This window comes from Leptodactylus fuscus, chromosome 2 (genome assembly GCF_031893055.1).
Source record: "Leptodactylus fuscus isolate aLepFus1 chromosome 2, aLepFus1.hap2, whole genome shotgun sequence".
Lineage (NCBI taxonomy): Eukaryota > Metazoa > Chordata > Amphibia > Anura > Leptodactylidae > Leptodactylus > Leptodactylus fuscus.
This window is the reverse complement of record NC_134266.1, coordinates 221941644-221966522: the sequence shown is the minus strand read 5'-3', so window position 1 is coordinate 221966522 and position 24879 is coordinate 221941644. Positions and strand designations below refer to the sequence as shown.

At 38.8% G+C, this 24879-nt stretch overlaps 1 protein-coding gene across 1 annotated transcript in view; it reads left to right on the top strand.

Annotated features, from left to right (window-relative positions):
• Nucleotides 1–24879, top strand: part of MARCHF9 (membrane associated ring-CH-type finger 9) — a 193045-nt gene that overhangs the window by 144317 nt on the left and 23849 nt on the right. The window contains exon 3 of the mRNA XM_075265686.1: nucleotides 13575–13730. Within this exon, the coding sequence (XP_075121787.1) occupies nucleotides 13575–13730 (156 nt within the window). The remainder of the gene's footprint in view (nucleotides 1–13574; nucleotides 13731–24879) is intronic.

Below are 24879 nucleotides of genomic sequence, written 5' to 3'. Positions count from 1 at the left end.
ACATTTAATGTTTTGGATTAAGTTCAGAGTTGAAGAGCACAATTTGGTCAGCTCGTATTTTTCTGCTGAGATTGTCAAAGGAAAAAGCACTCAGAGCAAATGTACTTAAAACTTTTTCTAGCCGTCTTTTCCAGCCACACATTAGGCCTGTGAGATCTTTGCCAACAGTTTGGAGACTTATTAAACCAGCTCATCTGTTGTGTGTGATAGAAATGTTGTTGAGTATTCAGAAGTCGTCTGATCACGTCGATGTCGTCCGCTTGGTTCATTCATATGGGCATTTGTATGGACAGTTTGGTATCAGTATATATTAAGAAAGATAGTGAAATATGTCACTTTTTTGAATCAGTTTTATTTTTTGATGGTAGTTTTTTTATTTTCTGTACATGATTATGAAGGCAGACAACTTACCTAAGCTTCTCCTCTGCTCTGTTAACAGCATTAAGTGATATGCTTTACAGCATAGTCAAGGCCAAAGACAGCAATAGACTAGAGCTGACTCATTGAAGTCTATGGGAGAGTTCTCTAAACATACTCTTTGTAGGAGGGGTAGTAGATAAGCTGTGGCATCAGCTGTTGTCAGAAGTGCATGCAATGATTGATCGGTGATGTTATGTTATTTTTAGGGAGGTTATCTTCTATTGTAATTCTTATAGAAGTGTTATCCTCTATTGTAATTCTTATAGAGGTGTTATCTTCTATTGTAATTCTTATAGAGGTGTTATCCTCTATTGTAATTCTTATAGAGGTGTTATCTTCTATTGTAATTCTTATAGAGGTGTTATCCTCTATTGTAATTCTTATAAAGGTGTTATCTTCTATTGTAATTCTTATAGAGCTGTTATCCTCTATTGTAATTCTTATAGAGGTGTTACCTTCTATTGTAATTCTTATAGAGGTGTTATCTTCCATTGTAATACTGTCTGTGATGTAAATGAAGTGACTGCTGCAACTAAACCCTTACATAATTGGCACATATCAGTTTATTATTAGACTTCGTGGTAGAGTAAAAATTACAGGATATTGTACTTTTTTTTAAATACAAATAGTGACACAGAAAATTCTTGAAAACTATATTTTACGTAAAAATTTTGTCAATCTACTTGTCACATTTGCCTTTACATGCCTATCTGTATTCCCCAATATTTAACAATTCTGGGGCTTTTCTTGTAATTCTGAGTTGTTCTGTTTCTCTAACATCCCACCTAGAAGTTTCTGAATAAATTGACAACTGCGTTACCATTACACTTGTCAAAAGGGTGTGGTCCATAAGCTGTCAACACTGATTGGGTAGTGTCAGAGTGTGCAGGGACACACTGTCAGAATCCTGGTGATTTTTTTTAATCTACCACAAGTGCTGCTGTTTCTCTCACGCTGATCTATTGTGTTGCACTTCCAGTACTCACCACTGGAGGCTGTTGTGTTTATCCAAGGATTTGCCCTTAACAAAGAAAACCGATGTGTGCCAATTTGAAGCCATCTTGTTTGGGCCTATTTATACCTAGGAGTCAGTTCAACTATTGCTCGAGTATTGTGACTTGTTCCAGTCTCCTGCTCCTTAGAATTGTCTTTCCCAGACTGTTTCTACTCACCGCTGAATTATCACCTTGCGATCCACACTTATAGCCGCGCCACGGCTAACTGCGCCTGGCTTATTCCATCTGGCTACCAGATTCCAGCCGTGCCTACCAGTATCGTAACACACACCCCCAAGTGGTAACACCCAGTTGACTATGGAATAACACAGGAACAGTACAAAACAGTTGTAAAAAAAAGGGGATCCAGAAGTGTTATATTATAGATAATAAAGTATTCAGTAAAACAGAAACACCAGTAGAGATCACGGGCCCCTGCACACTAGTCAAGTTCTTCTTGATAACTTTTCCGATGCGGTGCTCACCTTTAAAAAAAATTTCTGTAGCTTTTTGTGTACGATGTAAATGACTGTGTGACTGTTTACAGCACAAGTGGAGTCTTATTTATCAAGCAGGTTAGTGTTATACTGAGGCTTCCAGTGTTTCTATTTAGATAGTAATTACTGCTCTGTAATAGAATAAGTGCTTATCTAATTTAGTTAGTATATATGTTAATTAGCAATCAGATAAGTAGATCCACTCATGTTATTTGGGGATAGAGCAGAGTGATAGAGCCTGTTAGCTCAGTGGTTGCTCTCTTGCTTTTTTCACCATACTGGGTAAGCTTTCTAAGATGACTTCTTCCCTTTTAGAAATTATATGTAATTGATATTGATCCTGAACGATGCCCTTGGCCCAATTATCGATTGACGTACTCATTTTAATTGGTACTGCATTTTACTCTGTATAAATAAACTTGACCAAGATAAAAGTCCATTTACGTCGAGCAAATAATCATGGTCATCTATATCAAAGGGGCTGTCATAAAATAAGTAATTCAATGTACAAGACAAAGCAATAAAAATTTTGCAGTTAATGTTGTACTAGGGTATTCGTATACAGCAGAGACATGACTTTTTTCTGATGTTTACAAATGATTTGTAAATGATTGTGAATATAATAAGTAATGTATTCTCTCTGTATAGCTGAAATCCTTCTGAAAGCCAGTCTCATGGGCAGTAGAGTGGTGTTTCCTCCTCCCTCACTGGGCAATGTTAGCCTACATTCACATTCAGATACATCAGATATCGCCAGTTGAAATAGTAATGGAAGCCAAACTTTTTTGTCCAGCAATTTCAGTTGAAAAAACAGACACCAGGTAGACCCCATTATAATCAAAGGGGCCCTAGCGTTCCATTCATGTTCATCATTATTGGGATCCTTTAGTTGTTCATTTTTCCCTACTAATCCTCCGATGGACTAAAAGAACAGAAATCAAGTTGCAGATGTGAATTTGGTAGAAAGAGGAATCATGGAAACTCTAGTCATTTACATTAGTATTCACAGCAAGCTCTGGCAGCATCAAAACAACAGTACTGCACAATAAAGTAAAGGATTGTCCTATTATAGACAATTAATCCTATACAAAGGATAGAGAATAAGTGACTGATCGGTAAGGATCTGACCATTGATACTCCAATAACATTGACAATGGGAAACCCGACTGTTTGCTTGTTATTGGAGGGACAAATGTGCATTTCCTTTGTGCTCTATTCATCTCTGAGAGACCGCTGGAGATAGCTGAACAGTGTACTGTTTTGCACCAGTGTTACAGCAAAAATACTAGTTTTGCCTTAACTGATGAAATTTTTTCCAAGACATAAGGGTGGAACTGTGGCCAAAACGCATTGTGGTTTTTCCTGCAGCACTCTTCATAGAAAGTCTGCAGAAGTTTCCGTAAGCATAATTGACATGCAACGGTTTTGGAAATCGCAGCATTTCTACTGCAGATATTATTCTGCAATGTCTGGATGGGATTCACTAGAATCCCATCCACTTTGCAGGGAATGTAAAATACTGCGGTTTTGCTATAGAGTTTTCACCGTGGCCAAGCTGCGTTTACAACACGTGGGGGTCCAGCCTCTAGGAGCAGCTCAGTAAATCTGGGCCAATGTAAAATTGGAAATATCAGGTGATTGCTCATATATTAGTATTTTAATGCAGTCTTTTAATACTACATTTCTGTGGTTGGGCTCTATTGATAAATATAATTCCCAGAAGTGGAGCTTGTAGCTATCAGATGTTTATGGCATATAATATGGATAGTTGATAATATTCCTTTGATAAAAAATAAAAATAAAAGGAAAAAGTTGCGCCCTGATTTGTGCAATGGGCAAAAAGGCTAGTTCTGCTATATCTAGACCAGGGGTGCCCAATACGTCAATCGCGATCTACTGGTAGATCGCAAAGGACGTATGGGTCGATCGCGGGATGCAGGGATGTTAAATATTATATATTTACAATATTCTCTAGCAGACATGGGGTTAACACTCTACTGACATCATAGTCTTATATTTTGGGTGCATGGGTGCGGTTAGAGTAGACCATTTTAGAAATCTCCTTACATAGCTACAAGATGGAAGGTAACACCCACTCTCATGAATATAAATGAGTAAGAAATACACATGTCTGGGTCTGTCTTTGGGAAGACCAGGGGAAGACCAGGAGGTCTGTCTTTGGGAACACCAGGGTGGGTGGTCCAGGCAGATGGACATCCATGGACGTCGTAACCAGCCCAAGTCCACCAACCAGATGACAAGCATGAACCAAGCTGTAACTACAAGATATCCAGATGATTTAACTTCTCTGAAGATGTAAGCTATTGACATTGACTGATATTTGTATTATTTGGACATTTTCCCTGTTCCTGTGTTTTCCTTCAAGATATTAATAAACCTCTACACTGATTTATAACAAGCTGACTTCTTCCTATCGTGGACAAGGCCAGGTCCGGATATTTAACAGTGGACACAAGTCTCACCGGCAAATACAAGATATTTAACAGTGGCGAGCCAGCACGGTCGTTTTTTTTCCTGTTTTTCTCGTTCCGTTCACTTGCAATTAAGGGGGAAGAGAGGAGTATTTTGCAAGTTGTATGAATTGCAAGATTCAGGAAGACTTCGAAAAAGAACTTATATTGGTGAGATACAGATGACTGTTGTGCGTGTTATATGATACGGAAGCCTGTGTGAGGAAAGCCTGTGAGGAAATACAGAAGGACCACAAGTGCCAGACGTACTGAGACGTTCTGATGACAGGGACCAACTGTTCCAAGGACAAGCTAAAGGTGAAGCTTTCTACAGTGGTGAGTAAAGATTTTACTTTTAAAGTATGGAAAAATTAGAGTCATTGTCTAAGAAATGTAACGTTGAGTTTAAAATTGTGTTTAGTGACAGTATAGCGAGTATATGGCAAGATTTGTATACACAATGTGAGCAGGCAAATTCTAAGATTGAAAATAGAATTTGTTCTACAAAAGAGAAGCAGGTATTTAGGAATATAGCTTCTTTGGTAAAGATTTTTAATGACATGGTAACAGAAAAGAAATTAAGTAATAGTATGCATAAATCTGTTCAGACAGATGAGAAATCTCAATATGTTGATAAAGAGCACCATGTGGCAGTAATGGCCATAGATGGTGAGGAACAAATGATACAAGAAACTAAATTGAAATTAAAATCTCAGGAATATTTGATCAGTCTGAGTAAAGCCATTCCCACATATGATGTAAAGATCCATGTGTGTAGAAACTCAGAAATTTTTGAAAGCCATGCAGAGAAATTTGATCTAAATATTGAACAGAGAAATAAACTGTTTAAATTATGGCTTCCTATTGATTTTACAGAACGTTTGTCTGCAAAAATGTCTTATGATAATGAGTCAAATGAATGGTTAAAAGACAGTGATGTGGAGAGATTAAAGAAACTAATCTGGTGCACTAGAGGTGACAGCATGCCAACATCTGACATACTGAATGAGATAAAGATTGGCAGAAAAGAATGTACATTTGCATTCATGTCTAAATTTGAGAGAACATACAAAACTGTCATTCCAAAGGTGAACTCTTCATCTATGGTGAAAAGTTTTGTTAAAAAGTTCAAATTTTTGGATGCAGTCACCCTTGCCAGTGCCTCAGATAAGAAGACTTTATTTGAAGCTGCTAGTTTATTGGACATGGCCAGAAGACATCAGAAACATATGTCAAATGTAAATCGAGTATGTCCAAAGCAAAAAGCAAAGCCTATTAAGAGACATCTGTCAAATCATGTTAAAGTGTCCCCTATTTATAGGAGGGAAAGTGACAAAATCTATGAGAAACGTAGGAAATTACATGTTGCATATAAACCATATGCCATGCAAGAAAATCCACAAATTGAAATTCCATTATTAACTGAAATTAAAGAATTGCAGCCAGCCAAATCTATTGAGTATCTGCAAAAGAATGTATCTGGGAATGTACCAGTTGTCTCCAAAATGTCAGATCTTCCCAGTAACCAAGAGGAATTTGAGCTACCTAATATTTTTAGGAAAAGGGCAAGCTTGGCATTCTCTAATGACCTGGTGGAGTTATTGTGGGATGTGATTGACAGGAAGGTCAGGGGTCGAGTTTAAAAGTATCTCTGAAGGAATGACTGTCTATTGAGTATTTACTTATGTACTATCTGGCTATGTAAAGAGAAATCCCTTTTACATGAGGAGAAGTCCAATGATCAGGTATAACCCACATGATTATGTGATAATGTTTGTAAAATAATCCTAATTATGCTATTGTGAATAATACTATGGATCATATTATTATATATATACACACACATATAGGAGGAGAGCCTGATGTGTGGTGACAGATTTTTGTCATAGTCCACTCTCTGGATGCAGAGAGAGGAGGAACATGTTATGTACATTATATGAATATGATCAAATAGTACTAGGGATCCATAAAGTTATTAAATTTTCCATTGGTTAAAATCATTATTGTATTAATTTGGTTTTTGCTAAAGTTTATCTATTTTTTCTCATCAGATATAGATATATGGAAAAATGGATCAGTTCAATCAGTGATGTCCATTCATTCATCATTCTTTCCTTATAGCCAAAAGAATACATGGAGTGTCTAACTATTAATGAGTAAACTAATTTCACATGGTGTGACTAATAACAATGCATGATAAAGTGATAGAAGTTCTAACTTACCTCAAGCATGTTTTTCAATAGTTTCATGTAAAGTCCATGTTTTTAGGATTTTCAAGTTATAATCCATTATGTATGAAGGCATGCAACTAGGCATGGAGCTCTTACTTACTGTGAGAATAAGTGTTCGTTCATGTGGTCAGTTGACAGCAACACATTGTGACCTGTGACCCTGATGGGCTGGTCAGTATAAGTGTTATGTGTGTTATGTGTCCACTGGTGTATACAACAGATCTGTGACATCACAAATAGGCCTAAGAAAATCAGGATGCATCCAACAAGGAAAAAAGGAAAATATATCCAACAAAGAGACGTCTATTTTCTTTCTATTTTCTATTTCTTTCTATTTTCTATTTCTATTTTCTTTTTCTATTTCTTTCTATTTTTTATCTTATATGATCCTCTATATTAAATTGGGAAATTAGCAAATATATGTGAAATCCATTGAAAGGAACCTCATATGTTTATACCTACAGGAAAACCAAGTGTTTAAGTCACATGAGCTGAGAGAAAAGGTGACAGCTGCACTACAAAGCAAGGTTATTTTAGGTGAACATTCTGTAGGAAAAAGTAGCTTTTGAGAAGATACAGATAATCTTCAATATATTTGTTCAAACCTGACAAATAATAAAGGTTTATTGTGGTAATTGGATCATGGGATAATAAATATATTAGTTATGGTGGGAAAATCTAGTTAGCTATAGCCAGTATTGCAGTATTGATTTATTGTATTATTATTGATTATGTATTCTTACATGTACACACACACTTGCATACACTTACACACATCAACATCTACAAACATTGGGAAAACAAACATTGGGAAAACAAACATTGGGAAAAATATGTCTTATATGCAAATAAGATAAGCTAATCATCTTCATGCAAGGAGAAGTATAATATCATCAAAGGATATGGGATATCAAGAGAGATAGTCTCTGGTTTATTCTTTAAACTTCTGATTATAGGATGTGACATATTTTGAAATGTTTATGTTTATATACTTATTTCATATATATGGTATTCATATACAGCCAGTACACAAGAATATATACAGTTAAGTTTAAGACAGAGACAAGAGTGTGTTGGCACAAGTGTTGTCTCTATTCTTGGTATTGGAGGTATCTGAAAGGTTAAGAAGGTCACAGGAATCTGTGAAGAGACGAGGTGTTAAGAGGAAACTTTAGGCACATAAGTTTTTATGAATAAAGGGTTAATATTGTGTCTCAGATAAAGAACACAATGATATTTAATAAAGTAATGTTCAAAATAAAATTATTTCTTATTAAAAAAGGTAAATAAAGTGACTAAACTTTAGAAAATGTATGATAAGTATGATAACACATTCATATAGGAATATATGTTTAGTATAATTGGTGAAAAGTTCTAACTAAAGAATAAATATAGTGATTGTCTATAGAATGGTAATTAATGAGATCACATTATATTTCAAAGTCATGTTGCAATTTGTCATCACAAGTAAAGTACACATACATATTCATACATATAGATATAAAGATATATATATGTTGATATATGATGTTTATATAGATTATTGTATCCAAAGTACTATTATCTGATAGTTTGATAAATGTATTGAATATCAATATTTTATAAGTCAAATATAAATATTGATACAATATAAAGAGAAGTATGATATATAAATGAGTGGTATGGTACACTGTGATATTATAGTTTAGTTAATTGCCTAGTTTGGCTTAGTTATTAGGGAAAGAAAACTTTTCTTCAATCAAGTCCAAGATTATGAGAAAGTTTGATATCAAATGTTAATAAAAAGACTTTGACAGTTACAAGAAGAAGATGTGCGGGAAAAGACAAAATCTGAAGGTATGATGCTATATGCTTAAGCTTATGCCAAGGACTGTGTTTAAAAATTATTACTGGAGGTTGGAACCTTTGATCAGCTGATGATTGGACAGATATAAAGACGTCCTCATCAATGTTTGGTGGAATCCTCTCTATTTCAAGACTTTAAGTTGTTTGATGAGCAAAAGGGTTGTGAATGATAAAACCCGAACACAGATATTGTGTATCCAAGAGACTGAGATTCCAGGACTGAACCTTACTGACAAGCAGCAGGGATGATGGCAGAATTCACACTTGCCTTGCTTTTGCAGTATTGCTCCAGAAGTGTCACATTGTTGTTCTACAGTGACAGGTGGTAAAGGTAAATACCAAAGGAAACTCCTCTACAGTCTATGTCTTGGTAAAGTGAAACATAACATATGGACTTTGCTGTTATATCAATATCTTCTCAATATGAACTTTAATGGACAATGTTATAATATCTGCACAACACGGAGGAAATCTAAAGGACTTTAAGTCAAGAACTACATTTGTGGTAATAAGCCTTCTATTATGACGGAAGAAGAGATGACCAGAAGACCAGATGATGAAAGAAGAGCCTTCATCAGGTGTAGGTTAGATAGTGGATCAAATTGTTTTCATCTTTGATCACAGTTTACCATAACATAACATAACATTTATTAATGTCAAAATGTATTGCAAATTGATGAAATTATTGTTACATGGACAATCAATGAAAATTAAGTTCCAGCAAAGAAGAAAGAAGATATAATCTAATTGAATGAATATTGTTGTATGGTATATCTTGAGAGTTCAAACAGATATTTCACTCTCAAAAGGGGGAAATGTTAAATATTATATATTTACAATATTCTCTAGCAGACATGGGGTTAACACTCTACTGACATCATAGTCTTATATTTTGGGTGCATGGGTGCGGTTAGAGTAGACCATTTTAGAAATCTCCTTACATAGCTACAAGATGGAAGGTAACACCCACTCTCATGAATATAAATGAGTAAGAAATACACATGTCTGGGTCTGTCTTTGGGAAGACCAGGGGAAGACCAGGAGGTCTGTCTTTGGGAACACCAGGGTGGGTGGTCCAGGCAGATGGACATCCATGGACGTCGTAACCAGCCCAAGTCCACCAACCAGATGACAAGCATGAACCAAGCTGTAACTACAAGATATCCAGATGATTTAACTTCTCTGAAGATGTAAGCTATTGACATTGACTGATATTTGTATTATTTGGACATTTTCCCTGTTCCTGTGTTTTCCTTCAAGATATTAATAAACCTCTACACTGATTTATAACAAGCTGACTTCTTCCTATCGTGGACAAGGCCAGGTCCGGATATTTAACAGTGGACACAAGTCTCACCGGCAAATACAAGATATTTAACAAGGGATCCCCGGTGTCTGCTTGTTCACAGTGCAGGCTGAGAGTCAGCTCCTGACACTGGCAAGCGGCGCTGTGAACAAACAGATACTGGGGATCCCTGGGCGGCCACAGAATGCCGCTGTCTCCTGCTCTCACGATCCATTCGGCCCCGCCCACATGCCCGGGCCCACCCACATACACGCCCACCCTGCCCGGCCCCGCTCACAGGCCCGCCCCGGCCCCGCCCTAGTAGATCTTTTGCCTTGGTCAGCTAACAAAGTAGCTCACACGCTGAAAAAATATGAGCACCCCTGATATAGACAAACGAGGTCCATTGTGTATCCAGAATAAGACATGAATTTTATCCTCTCCCTCCTAACCTATGGCTTGTCCTATGTAGTGGTATCAAAAAGATATACTGGTGTGTTGGCTCATCTAATACAGGATTAATATTGTACTGGGGGACACAAATAAGATGGACCGCATATAGTGGCTGCATAATGTCTACATACATAAGTGCAGTGCATTAAGTTTATTGCAGTTTTGTAGATTTTTGACTTTGGAGGTCAGCAGCTAGTGACAGATTCAATGTATAATGTACGAGTGTAGAAAGTTTCTTTGTCCACAGAAGCCGATCCTGGTCCAGTTCTTCTGTTTCCAGCACAGGATAGACTATTAATTTTGCATTCTGGTTGCTATGGCAATAATACTCTGACGCATCTTTGATATCTGAGACGTATTATATGTCTGGAAATAATAAGTGGATTCCATTTTATAATACAAAGCAACATGGTGTGTATAGATCATTCTCTTTATCTTCAGCATTGTAGTTAGCTATGTAGGTAGCCATTAAGGGCATTGTGTAAAATATATCTCCAAAGAGTTCCAAGTTATAGTAATAATCTCTTATAGCGTTACCTAGTAAGAAATAATGCACATGGGTATAATACAATTTTACAAGCTCCAATAATAAAATAACATTAGAAGTTTAAGGGGCCATAATGGGTTTCTATGTCGAATCCGTATAGAATAGAAAAGAATGAGAATGTAGCATGTTTCATATGATGCTGTATTACAGAGGCACCATCCCGAATTACCACAAGTCCACAGGTTCTATCCACTCCTGGTATACTTAAATACCAGACACAATACGTGAACATTTCTGGTGCTGTTTCTGGGATAAAGCAGCCATGTTTTTATAGTTTTAGACCCTCCTTTCAACTCTCACCATTACATAGCCCATAGGGAGTGTGTGCGACTGTGCTCATGGCTCTGACTTATTCATGAAACCTAAGATTAAAAATTGGTCCTATCGTTTTATCTATTATCCCACGGTGTTGATACTTTGTGACTCTGGAAAGGGCAGCAAGAATAAACTCCTGGATGAATTACATATTACGGTGAATCTTCTGCACATGTATGTTCCTTACCTTAATGTCGCTCTTTATGATGGATATTTATGGTATGTACACAGAATATACTATAAATTAGCAGATGAGGGACCTGCATCTTTTGGGTATTTATGGCATATCTAAAGAACAGAGTATACATTAGGTACGTGACTTAAAGTGAACCTGTCAGGTGATTTCTGCAGGATATGGTAATGGGAGAAAAGTTGAGCTGTGTGGTATGTTGTGTGGGGAAGTTAGCTTGGTAGAAACAGTGGTGCAGACCCAACCAGTCAGAGACAGGGACACAAGCCTTGCAGCAAACAGGTTTATTTACAAAAACACAGCAAAATAAATAAACCTTGACTTCAAGCACAAAAAATTAGCAAAATAAAATACAGCCTTACCTTTGGCAAAACAGTAAGAAACAAAATCCTGCTCGTCTGAGCTACTAACTAAACAGTGATAATCGGCTAACTATATGTGTGGCTTACTACCAGCTACACGAACAAATAAATAAACACTGTCTCACCAGACTCAGAGTGTCAGGACAGACCCAGACTCCTCCTCTCACTCCCTGAATCTGCCCTGAAGCGCAAGCTCTGCAACCTTTTCTGACCCAGTAATGAGCATAGGGCCTACACCAGGGGTTGAGGCCTGCTCAAGACCCACACTGGACCACACATAACTTAAAAATCTGGGGGAAATATAGTGATATTGCATCACTCTGCCTGTCACCTTCTCGTCTATGGTTTGAGGCAGGATTTCTGATAAAAAGCAAAGTAAATCCTGCCAGGACTCCTAGGAGGCACAGTGAGAGTCCTGAATACTCCGCCTACACACAGTGATTGACAGCTCTCTGAACACACACACTGATACAGGTAGACAGATTAGGTTTCATGGCACCATATACAACTTCACTGCTAAGAATCATAGAAAGGAAATCCTTGCTTAATGTTCTGCAGATTGGTTACATCCTGTAATTAATTGTAATTACATAATAATTGATATTGCTCAGAGACAGTCCTTATGGTGAGTGCTGTCAAATCTGTGCCGTGAAATGCTGCAGTTAACTTGTTGTTTTATATATATATATATATATATATATATATATATATATATATATATACCCCTCCACTTGTTTGCTTTAGTCTTTTGTACAACATGACAGCTCGTCCCCTGAAAGTGACGTGAGGACAGCACAGCAAGCACATAGACTGCCATCATAAGCACCAAGCACAAGCCTGCAGGATGTGTTTGTACCTTCCACATATTTGTGTATGATCTGTGTTTGCCATTGAGCTGTAGCAAATCAATTACTGCAATACCTTGTTAGCAGCTTGTTATCTGGCTGTCATTGCTGAAGGAAAATACAGGTGGGCAGCCTACGTGAGGTTATTGTGCACTTTTATTATCCGCCATCATACAAGTGACAGTGTTTAAGAATCTCTTTGCCTTTCAATTCTTTTAACGCACATTTTTTTATATATATATAGAGACATCAGCTAACCACAGGTCACCACTGAGATAACAATGGAGTCCTGTCTTTATTTTTCCCTCAAGCATACCTGCTTTGGATGAAGGGAATATAAAGCCTTAAAAATCCTCTAGATTGTTGGTGACCTGGGGGCTAGTCAATGCCTTTGATGTTACGGAAATAGTATTGCCATGGCGTAGAAGAAATGACTAAAGATGAATGGCAAGAGAATGTATGAAGACAGCAAGGTGCCGCTCTGAATGACATTTCCTATTGGCGTCCATGTTTAACTAAGACATCTTATTTCGGTCGTAGCTACACTAGAAGAATATAGATTAAGAAATATATTCCTTGTCATGACATCTGCCTACAAATGACCCTCAGAAGACATACCGTCATCTCCTTCTCTCGTAATCTCACCTTCTTCCATGGTTTATCCTTGGCGCGAAAACCTCAACAAATAATAGAGAAATAATCTGATATATAATATAATCCAGATGCTTATAGACTGTTCAGATGTTACAATGTTCCAACGAACCAGATATCTTGGACAATTGACTAAGAACGTCCTATCAAAAAGCGTAAATGTAATTGACTGATACCAATTTTCTGTAGTAACTTGGCATAGAGTGGATGATCTTCATTTGGTTATGGGGGCCATTTTTTCACCTTGGTCTTTCTTCCTCTTTATATTCCACTAGACACAGCCAATGGACAATAAATGTGCTGCATTTGGCCCCTTTAATTTAACCCTTGGCACAATAAAGAAGTTGTATACTGAGCATACTCAGGTTATAGACTGAAGAATAGATGGGCCGTTATTAAATTTACATTGTGCTCTATGGAGTTACCATTGTTCACCTATTGAAAATGTTTCTTATTCTGTTTTTTAGGGAGAACTGCTGAGCCCATGCCGCTGTGACGGGTCTGTGCGCTGCACACATCAGCCTTGCCTAATACGATGGATTAGTGAGCGGGGATCCTGGAGCTGTGAACTGTGTTACTTCAAATATCATGTCCTAGCTATCAGTACTAAGAACCCCCTCCAGGTAAGATGGTTTCTTTCATGCAAAATACAAGACTTCTTTGTGATAGCACAATAATAACACTTGTAATACTCTGTTAACATCTGTATAGCCCGAATGTGTAGCCTGACATGAATACGTGTGACAGGCCATATGCCATACTGTTGCATATGTCTACTATTAATTTGAGTTGTAAAAAATGTATACCACATGACGCATATTAGTTAGACGAATCCAGAGACTTTCTATTGTCATATGTCCATTGCATATAAGTCTAAGGATATGTACATGCACAGTGTGAACTTGGCTTTAGTCTGCAGTGAGTTACTTTGGGGTATCAGTTATATTCAGCTAATTTATTTTGGAGCTATAGGACTGAGTCCTCCCTACTCCTCCTCTTCCATTAGGTTGATGTTGGCCAAACCCAACAATTTTCAAATTCCTTTATATGTAAATTGGGGGGCCTCCTAACTTTCCTCATTGATGGTTGATGTACAAGGAATGAAGGATCAGGCGTGCTGGATTTCAACATGTCCAGTCCTTTTATTTTTCAAGAAAGATTGCTCTCTTCTCTTTGGTCGCATGAAGGATTGCTCGAACACACGTGTGTATGGTGGGAGTTCGGAGCCATCACCTATCTGAAGTGTGTGGCCACATTTAGTGTTTGGAGTATCTAGTCCTCCCTCCTCCAAGGAAGCGTTTAACAGTGTTATATATTTTATTATCTTAATCTGACTATACACATTAGATTCATATCAGCCACATCCAACAATTTCAATGACCATTTTGTTTATGGGAGCCTCCTGCCTTTCCCCATTAATGACAGATGTATGAGGGAAGAAGGATCAGGCATGTTCGATTTCATCATGCCCTGTCCTATTATTTTCAAGAAAGATTAGTTTCATTTCCCTATTGAAAAAAACAAATATTCTTGGTAGGATAGTTGGGACTTGCGCCATCATCTATCTGATGTGTGTGACCATGTTTAGTATTTGAAGGACCCTAGGAGGAGTTGAACAGTGTTACATATCTTATTCTCTTTATCTGGCCATGCACATTAGATTAATGTCGACCAAACCCAACAATTTCTTATATGTATGGGGGCCTCCTGACTTTCCAGTTGTGGTCATGTCCCATGCTTTCTGTACTCTGCTACCTTGAAGTTGGAATACCTACGTGACAGCCCACATGTATGCCCTGATTCCTAGTCTGCACCTTTTCAGGTTTTCCATTAGTTGTAATTGAGGGAGCAGTCAATCACAGCCTGAAGGAGAAGGCAGCAAAATATGGCCAGATATACAATTCTAAATGCAAAAGTGTAATTTTAATAGTGTACCCTGAGGCGCATCTTTGCCATACAAATGGATCCATTAGCTTTCCTTGTGACTTGTATAGTCATCAGCTATTAATTAACTATAGTTAATTACAGCGAAAGCTTTAGAAAGTGAATACGTTGCAAATTGTGCTAAAATAAAAAACATGAAGCCAAAACATCGAAGTATGTTATGTAGCGTGAAACTTACAGCTTTTCGTGTTTCTAGAAACGGGGTCTCCCCTTCTACTCTACACCTCATTTATTCCTTCATACTTAGCATTGTGATTTTATGCATCTCTTGTGTCTAGTAAGATCTGATGAAGCTGAATATTTCTGAAGGGTGCCCAGGGCATGAAACAAATGTTTAGCACTGTAACAGTTATGGCAACTGGAGGAATTTTAACTTTAAGCCAGATGAATTATTAGCCAAATGATTTACATCCACACTGCGGGGCCAAGCTGTATTTTGGCAAATTACTAATTCACCCAAATGAATAATTTGAGCCTTACTGGCATGTGCTTTCCAAGCTTTGCTGTGGCGCATAACAGCAAGTTCCTATCACAGAGAATATTTACTGATGTAGACAATGGTAAAACTAACCTTTCATCCCCCCAGAGCTGAAATCCCTGTATATTTAGAACTGATATGTAAATAACATTATGCTGAGAAAGAGCGATTAATATTTACATATTAAAAAGGGATTTTATGCATTAGACATCTTGTTGTTATTGAGCCTGTTTGGGTGTCTTGATTCCCTGGAATAACTAAGACTAAGATGCATCAGCTTAGTGAAATGCAGTGAAAAAACGCAGCAAAACACATTCAATCCCGTATTAAATCTATAGGGAAAATGCTTACAATTCTGCAACTAATTTTTTTTCCCTCAATGTTTAGATTAAATGAATGAAAATCTTATTCACTTTTAGTATAAAACATAGTGTATTTTTCTAGTGTTTCTGCAGCCGCCAAAGTGAAGTGTTTTTGCAGTGTGGTGCCTTAGCCTTTGCCTTTTGTGTTCCATTCAGGGAGTCCGCTTGGGGACCTCCTGAACGGAAACCTATACTCATAGAAAAGCGGTTACCTGGGAAAACACATGAACCCCATAGACTATAATAGGGAACATGTGGTTTCTATTCAGTTCCCGCATGCAACATGTGGAGAGAAAAGTGCTGCTTGCAGGACTTTTCTCTCCGCATGTTTCGTGCGGAAACCGAGCGGAAAGCACACGGACCCCATTATAGTCTATGGGGTCCGTGTGTTTTTCCAGGTAACCGCTTTTCTATGAGAATAGGTTTCCATTCCGGAGGTCCCCAAGCGGACTCCCTGAATGGAACACCAAACTCAGATATGAACCAGGTCTAAGAGAAAACCAAAAATTTTGTTGTGATGGAAGAAACAGACATTTGTACGGCAGCCTATCCACCAGGACTATGGAGTCAGGAGGCCACACCACCAACTCCTCTATTTTTCTCCAGCTCGATTCCAATTCTTTCATAAATGGCAGCCATGGTTAGAAACGCTAAAACTCTTCAATTCAGGAGAAAAGCTAGTGATGGAATCCTGCTGAAGGTAAATATACAATAAACCATGCATCTATTTAAATTACACAATATCAATAATTGTGTAATATTCTGGTAATTGAATATAATTATTTTGATTTGAAGCCAGGGATGGTATATTTTTTCCTAAACTGACTCCCAAAACTTATCTCAACTCTGGCACTCCAGTGGATCCTGAGTCTTTAGGGGACCCTACTGGAACCCAACTGCTTTTTTTTTTTTTAATAAGCAGTAGATATCCAGTAATGGATTCTAATAACTAACCCTTCCCTGCTCACTGCAGTCTTCCTTTTCAGCTTCCAGGAAGCCCTCGTGCACCACACATTATGCCATAGCAGACATCATGTGCGGCACACAGGGCTGAAGAGGGTAAGAGGAGGATGCGAGCAGGAGTGGGGATCAGTAAGTGAATGCAGCCTCTTCTCAAAAATATAACCAGATCGTGGAATCGGAGAGAAGTGGCCACAGGCTTTCTGCTCTACCACTCCCTGACTTGTAGGCCTCAGGCCACATTGGATAGGCCACAAACTGCATGAGATAAGGGGTAAGTATCAATACTTGCCCGTCTTCTCTCTGGCCCATTCACTATTACCCTCATACAGTAGCCACTTCCCTGGTCCTCCACACACAGTGACCCTTTCTCTATCCCCCCTCCCATACAATGGCCACTTTACTGGTCCCCCACTATATGGGGAGCAGTGATGGGCCACTATATGGTGTGAGAACAGTAATGGAGGCTAATATCCAGGGGGGGGACATTAAAGTATGAGGGGCACTAGATGAGAATATTAAAGGGGTTGTCCGGGCTTAATTTTTTAAAGTTTTATCTTCAGGATAATCCATACATAACTGATTGGTAGGGGGCCCGAACCAGGAAGCTCCATCCACTGTATAGCGGCATCTTCAATGCATCTCATCAGTGAAGGTTCCATCAGTCAGTGGGAGCTGAGCTGTAGTGACAGAGCAAGACTACTATATTGGGGACGGAGCTTCTGGCCCTGCTGTTTATATAGGGCGAATGCTGGAAACGGCTCCTTACAGCTAATGGAGCCGTGTGTCAGATATTTATGGCCTATCCTGAGAATAGACCATAAAAAAATTAAGCCCAACAACCCCTTTCATATTCCCCCTAATGCTCCAAACACTTTAATGTCCTACCACAGGATATTACCACCCATCACTGCCCCCACACGATACAATGGCCCCATCACTGGTCCCCATTACCTTTAACCTCGTCCACCAACTCCAGCTGTTTACATCATTTTTTAGGTTCTGTTCCACTGATTCCAAAGCAATTGGAATGTTTTTATAGCTCCCACCATTCCTGAACAATCAATACAGGTAGTTTTGGTGCCTGGCATGTTACTTAGTCTCTGTACTGTCAGGTGGATACTGTCAGGCATGGGCAGACAGGGGTGTGATTCAGAGCTCCGATCAGAGTTGGACAGTACCAGAGCTCAGAATTACACCCCTTGCATGCTTCTACCAAAGACTACCCGCCTGACAGTACAGAGTCCAAACAGCATATGACAGTCATAAAAGTGAAAAAAAAAAAAAGAATGGACAGAGCACAAACCACATCCAGGGATCACATATAAAATATTAGTATTAGGTCACCTCAAATGGGGTCAGGAGGAATATGTTTAATAAATATATTATATGTGCCAAGTATATCTGCCTTGGAAAAAACACTTAATTTTGTTGGAAGCAAAGAGATCCGGACATAGAGCTCTGATGGATGATAATAATTGACTATTCTGCTCATTGAAGGAGTGAGGGGAATTAATATACCCTCACCCAAAGAGGGTAAACTGTGACATCGTAATATTGTGGTTGATTTGGATATTGGTAGAGGGTGTGCTCCCTTTTTTGAGATAAAGGTAGAATATCATCTTTTTTTTTTCGGTTTGTCTCTTTTAATTTCTCTGTATGGAAAATACAAATAGCACATCAGGCACCAAAACTGACAGCACTGATTGCTCTGGAATGGTGGGGGCTAAGGAAAATCCCAACTGTGCCAAAATCAGTGGGGCAGCTCCTATTAAATGATGTAAAGAGCAGGAGTTGGTGGAAATAGTTAAAGGTCCTCTTTAACTGAGCATTGTGGGCCAAAAGACGGACAAGGGGGTTTACAGAACTAATTTGTGATCTCATAAGTGATACTAGTCACTAAGGCTAATAATAGACATTGAGCACATCAGAGTCATTTCTTGATAAGAGGTATTTATTGTTGAAATACATGATATAGAGTAATATGACATCTACCAGTTTTATACCTCTACATTTGTGAATACCATCTATACATACATTTACTAAAAAAAAAATATCCTGTAAAGCAAATCTGCTGTATTATGTCGGCTGTGCTTGTTATCTCCCTCAGAAGCCAGCTTTATAACCCTACACAATGATCAGACATGTATGACCAATTTAAATTTACCAAATTTGTGACTGAAGTACAAAAAGAATTTGATTATTTGATGCAAAGCGATGTTAAGGGCTGATTTCTCTTTTTTAGGACACACAACCATTTTCTGCCTATAAAAAGCCTGCCTGAATGCTATTTCGGAAGTCCCTTTGATCAGCTCTGCACTTGTATTAGAAGCACTTTTCACCTTCCAGCTGCAAATTTGCTGCGACACTTAAACCAAAATAATAATGAGCTTCAAATACACAAAAATGACACATGGCTCCTGCCCCCTCATCCCCAGGAAGCAGCTTATTTCAGGAGGAAACGTGGAAACATGTAAAGGAAGGGAGGGGACTGGTCGAATATCAAAGCATATTTTTACATTTATGTAATTTCAGCCTCGTCCAACCAACAAAATTATATAAGGCTAAGGCCCAAAAAAACGCAACAGCGCGGTGGAAACGCATCACTGTTTTTTCCTGCAGCATTTTTCACAGAAAGTCCACAGACTTTTCCGCTGCGGACTTTCTACTTGTATTATACCTATTATGCACTTGCATTTCTGTAGGTATAATTTATATGCTGTGATTTGTAAAAACGGTTGTGTTTTTCGATTTGCAGCAGTTCCGCTGCAGATTTTTTTACTGCATGGGATTAGCCAGAATCCCATCCACTTTGCAGGGACTGTAAAAAGCAGAGTTTTCACAATGTGGGGCCTCAGCCTTAAGGTGATTTTACCATAAAATTGGTGGGACAGAAGACTATTACTAAAAGGAACCTGTTGTTTTGAACATGGTGGCCGATCTGCAGCTGACATGCTAAAGAGCAGGAGGAGCCAATATATATAAATCATGTAACCTGTTCTAAACCACCCACTTACCTCAGCTCTCCCCTTGCCTTGAGACTAAGCTCTGCCCCTTACCTGTTGTAGCTGACACCCCAATAGGGAAGAGTAAGACGCAGCGTGTATGCAGTGTTTCAATGACATTGCGTGTGCAGCTACAGCGATAGGCAAGGGTGCTGAGCTACAGGCACACTCAGGGTAAGTTCAAAAGGGCTTTTTTTGGACCGCTGAGGTTCCGGTCCAAAATACGGGTAGCCGTGACTGAATACCGGTGCACTGCAGTGGCGCAATCCGCTCCGGATTAGGCCCAATGAATGGGCCTAGTCGGGAGGAGGGAGTGTCTTCAGGCCGAATTGCGAGGTGAAACGGCCTGAAGAATGAGCACCTCGCTTCTTTTTCCGGAAGCCGGAACAAGCCGGCTCCTAGAAAAAAAAAAGAACTGAGCGGCTCCCATTGATTTCAATGGGAGCCGTCTTTTTGGTCAGTATTTTGAGGCGAATACAGAAATACAAAAAAAAAAAAAAAAAAAATGAAAAAAAGGTTTTAAAAATAAAAATTACATTAATAAAAAAAAATGACAAAAATGTGCCTGCTCATAAACCAGGGAAAATCTTGGTTTTAGGTAGAACCACTACTATTATTACTACTTATGTTTAGAGCACCATTAATTCCCTGCTGCTGTACATTATTATATTAATTCCCTGGTGTTGCACATTATTATATTAATTCCCTGCTGCTGTACATTGTTATATTAATTCTCTGGTGCTGTACATTATTATATTAATTCCCTGGTGTTGTATATTATTATACTAATTTCCTGGTGCTGTACATTAATATAGTAATTCCCTGGTGCTGTACATTATTATATTAATTCCATGGTGCTGTACATTGTTATATTATTTCTCTGGTGCTGAACGTATTATATTAATTCCCTGGTGTTGTACATTATTATACTAATTCCCTGGTGCTGTACATTGTTAAATTTATTCCCTGCTGCTGTACATTATTATGGTAATTCCCTGGTGCTGTACATTATTATATTAATTCCCTGGTGCTGTACATTGTTATATTAATTCTCTGGTGCTGTATGTTATTATATTAATTCCCTGGTGTTGTACATTATTATACTAATTCCCTGGTGCTGCACATTATTATATTAATTCCCTGGTGCTGTACATTAATATAGTAATTCCCTGGTGTTGTACATTATTATACTAATTCCCTGGTGCTGCACATTATTATATTAATTCCCTGGTTCTGTACATTAATATAGTAATTCCCTGGTGTTGTACATTATTATACTAATTCCCTGCTGCTGTACATTATTATAGTAATTCCCTGGTGCTGTACATTATTATATTAATTCCCTGGTGCTGTACATTGTTATATTAATTCTCTGGTGCTGTACGTTATTATATTAATTCCCTGGTGTTGTACATTATTATACTAATTCCCTGGTCCTGTACATTGTTATATTAATTCCCTGGTGCTGTACATTATTATAGTAATTCCATGGTGCTGTACATTATTATATTAATTCTCTAGTGCTGTGCATTATTATATTAATTCCCTGGTGCTGTACATTACTATATTAATTACCTGGTGCTGTACATTATTATAGTAGGTTAGTGACACATGACGAGGTACCCCTATGAAAAATTGCTAAAACATAGCTTTTAATAGTCCAATTAAAATCTCCAAAAGTCGTCCCCCCCCACAAATAAATAAAAGAAAATACAGAGGGTGGGGGTTGTGTATTCTCACAATCTCCCAACCCTATGTTTAAGACAGGATGACAACTGAGGGGAGGGTAAGAGTATCTCTAGTTATTTCTGTGTTATTGCCTATGAAATCACACTGGCGATATACTGACACCAGAACTCAGACGAATCAACACGGAGGGTGTTGTCTATGTCATCTCATGTCCATGCGAGTTAAACTATGTGGGAAAGACCAAAAGACAATTTCGGAGACGCATCCTCGAAAAGATGTGGTGAGGGGCACTGATACACCTGTGGCGAACCATGTTCGCAATGCCCATGGAGGAAATGTTTTCTGCCTCAAATTTCAAGGGATGGAATGTATTCATAAAGATGAGAGAAGAGGTGAGTGGGACAGAACTATTCTGCGTAAAGAGGCGCAGTGGATTTTTAGGTTTAACTGTGTTAGACCTAGGGGCCTAAACGATAACATATCCTTTCTCCCTTTTTTGTAGAGTGGGTGTATGGTGGGACGTCTCCAAGGAGATGGCATGGATATTTATACTAGATAGGGGCATATATAAGAGTCGAACACCAACATAATTGGGGTGGAACGATAACTACCATCTCAAGGGTTCACCCCATATTATGAACAGGGATCAGTGAGGGCATAGGGGAATTTAAGAATTTGGGTCCCCACACATAATTATTATACAATACAGAGGCCTATGGACAGCTGTAAGAACGGTGTGATGGCGACATTAGCAACCGATCGATATTTCCATCGGCTAGGAAATCGTACATTTGTTCGCCATATATATGCAATAGTGTATGAACTGACATCCATAACTAGTCACCCTATACTTGATCCATGTGGGGTGACGATGACAGGGGACAGAAACGTTGTTTGTGTATCTAAACCACCACCAGCAGCGTGAGTGATATTAAACATACACTGCATATATTGGACGTAGAGAGGGATGATAGCCCATACTTATGGGTAGCTGTATTAACTGGCTGATGGCGATATTACCAATTGATCGACAACGCCAGTGAGTGTGATTAATTGACCGTTGATAAGGGTGATAGCCCATAGGTTATAGATATGACTAGGGTCCCCGGATATATGGGAACGAATGTAATTGTTCTGACATTGTTGAGAACTGGTTCGGAATGGGGTTACACGTCTGCATAAATATGAACAGGTTCTAAAAGACCTGAAGGGATTAGTACATCTGGTACCCACAATAGTATAGTAGTAGGCACATCTGACCTGCGGTCATGAGCAACACAGCAATGATCATCATACTCACGACCGTGAATCAATAAACAGGTAAGAGGTACTGCTAGACATCATTTGATGTTGAACAGTTGTTCAACACGGTCATGATGGGATACGGTAGGCCCGTCATGTCCTTGACCTCTGTATTATGAATGGATATGGAATGTGACTATGTCGAGATCCATACAATGTAAACGGCCACGATTAGTTTATGTATCCACTTATGGACACTTTAATGATCATTGAGGTGGATGTAGATACATTGTAACTATAGCCCCCATGATTATTGTTTCATCTGTCCGGAGCGTTCATCGAGGAGGTACTTACCTTCTGTTACACTCACTTGTTCAGTGATCCATTATGCTGGTTTTCTTCATAGACTGGTACGGCGATTGTGCGAATAATGAGACTCCTCCCCAGCCACGCCCACTATGACGTTGTCCGACCAGCATGATCCTTGATGGTCGGCCTGTGGTGGGCGGGTCTTCAGGGGGAGGAGCGAAGACCGGATCTCGGGCTTTATAAACGCAGCTAAAACAGCAGTCAGCGTCGGACTCGCTTGCACTCTGCAGCCCACCATCAGGGCTGCAGTCTTTGTGGTTTTAACCGCAATTTATTATTTTTGACGCTCTATTGAAATATAGATATCACTCTCCTGAGGAGTCATAGATGAAACGCGTAGAGGGATAGACCGTAATATCCAGTGTAAAGCCCCTGGCTGTGACCAGTGCCGGGGCTTGTTTTACTGAATCTATGCAGCCCGATCATAATTCCCCCAGTAATAGAGAGCCCCCCTCAATTGATTGGAGGGTCTATAATAGGAAGCTCACAGTGGGGGGTTCCAAAGGCTAGAGGTGGTACAGAATTTTTGTTGGATACTACCCACAAATGATGTTTGGGATTACAATGTATCCCTGCTATCACCACTAAACACCTGACCGACCATTGCCATATAGGTTAGGACTGCATAGGTTCTTTATTGAGTGTCAGAGGGGAAACGGAGTGGGGGTCTCATATGAGTTCTGGTGTCAGTATATCGCCAGTGTGATTTCATAGGCAATAACACAGAAATAACTAGAGATACTCTTACCCTCCCCTCAGTTGTCATCCTGTCTTAAACATAGGGTTGGGAGATTGTGAGAATACACAACCCCCACCCTCTGTATTTTCTTTTATTTATTTGTGGGGGGAACGACTTTTGGAGATTTTAATTGGACTACTAAAAGCTATGTTTTAGCAATTTTTCATAGGGGTACCTCCTCATGTGTCACTAGCCAATTAGCTTGGTACTACCAACCCAGTGTGTGCACATTATTATAGTAATTTCATGGCACTGTACATTATTATATTAATTCCATGGTGTTGCACATTATTATAGTAATTCCCTGGTGCTGTACATTATTATATTAATTCCCTGTACATTTTAAGGGTTTACATACAATACACAAAACAATTAAAATATTAACAATGACCAGTGGGATAAAGGGCTTACAATCTATGATGGAAGGGGGGATAGAGACAGTAGGAGAAGGTAGAAGGTGTTCAGATGGTGGTGCAGGGTTATAGGCTTTCCTGGAGAGGTGAGTCTTCAGGGCCCTCTTGAATCGTGGCAATAAGTTCCAAAGTATGGGGGATGCACAGAAGTCTTTGAGGCGGTTATGTGAAGAGCGGATAAGGGCAGGGTGAAGTTGAAGGTGTTGATCGGACAAATAATATTTAATAAGTTTTATTAAGTATAATCATTCACACAAGTCAGTCTTCGTACACATGGGCATCCCCCTTTTTGCCTTTTGCAATTGTGCACTGAACCAGGGCAAAGGGCCCAGTCATTAAATGGTTAAAAGTGTGCCTCATGAGATTCATCTGTTATTCCTCCTGTAATTGACATCTGGATGTAATTATTACTCTTGTCAATTCTAAGGAGCCATTCATACTACGGAAAGAGGAGAGGAACATGAGAGGGTCTTTTGCAGCTAAATTGGCAGCGGAATCCATGACAATATCAAGCAGGACACTTCTTATTTCAGCACCCGGGAAAAAAGAAGCACCTATCACCATCTTCCAT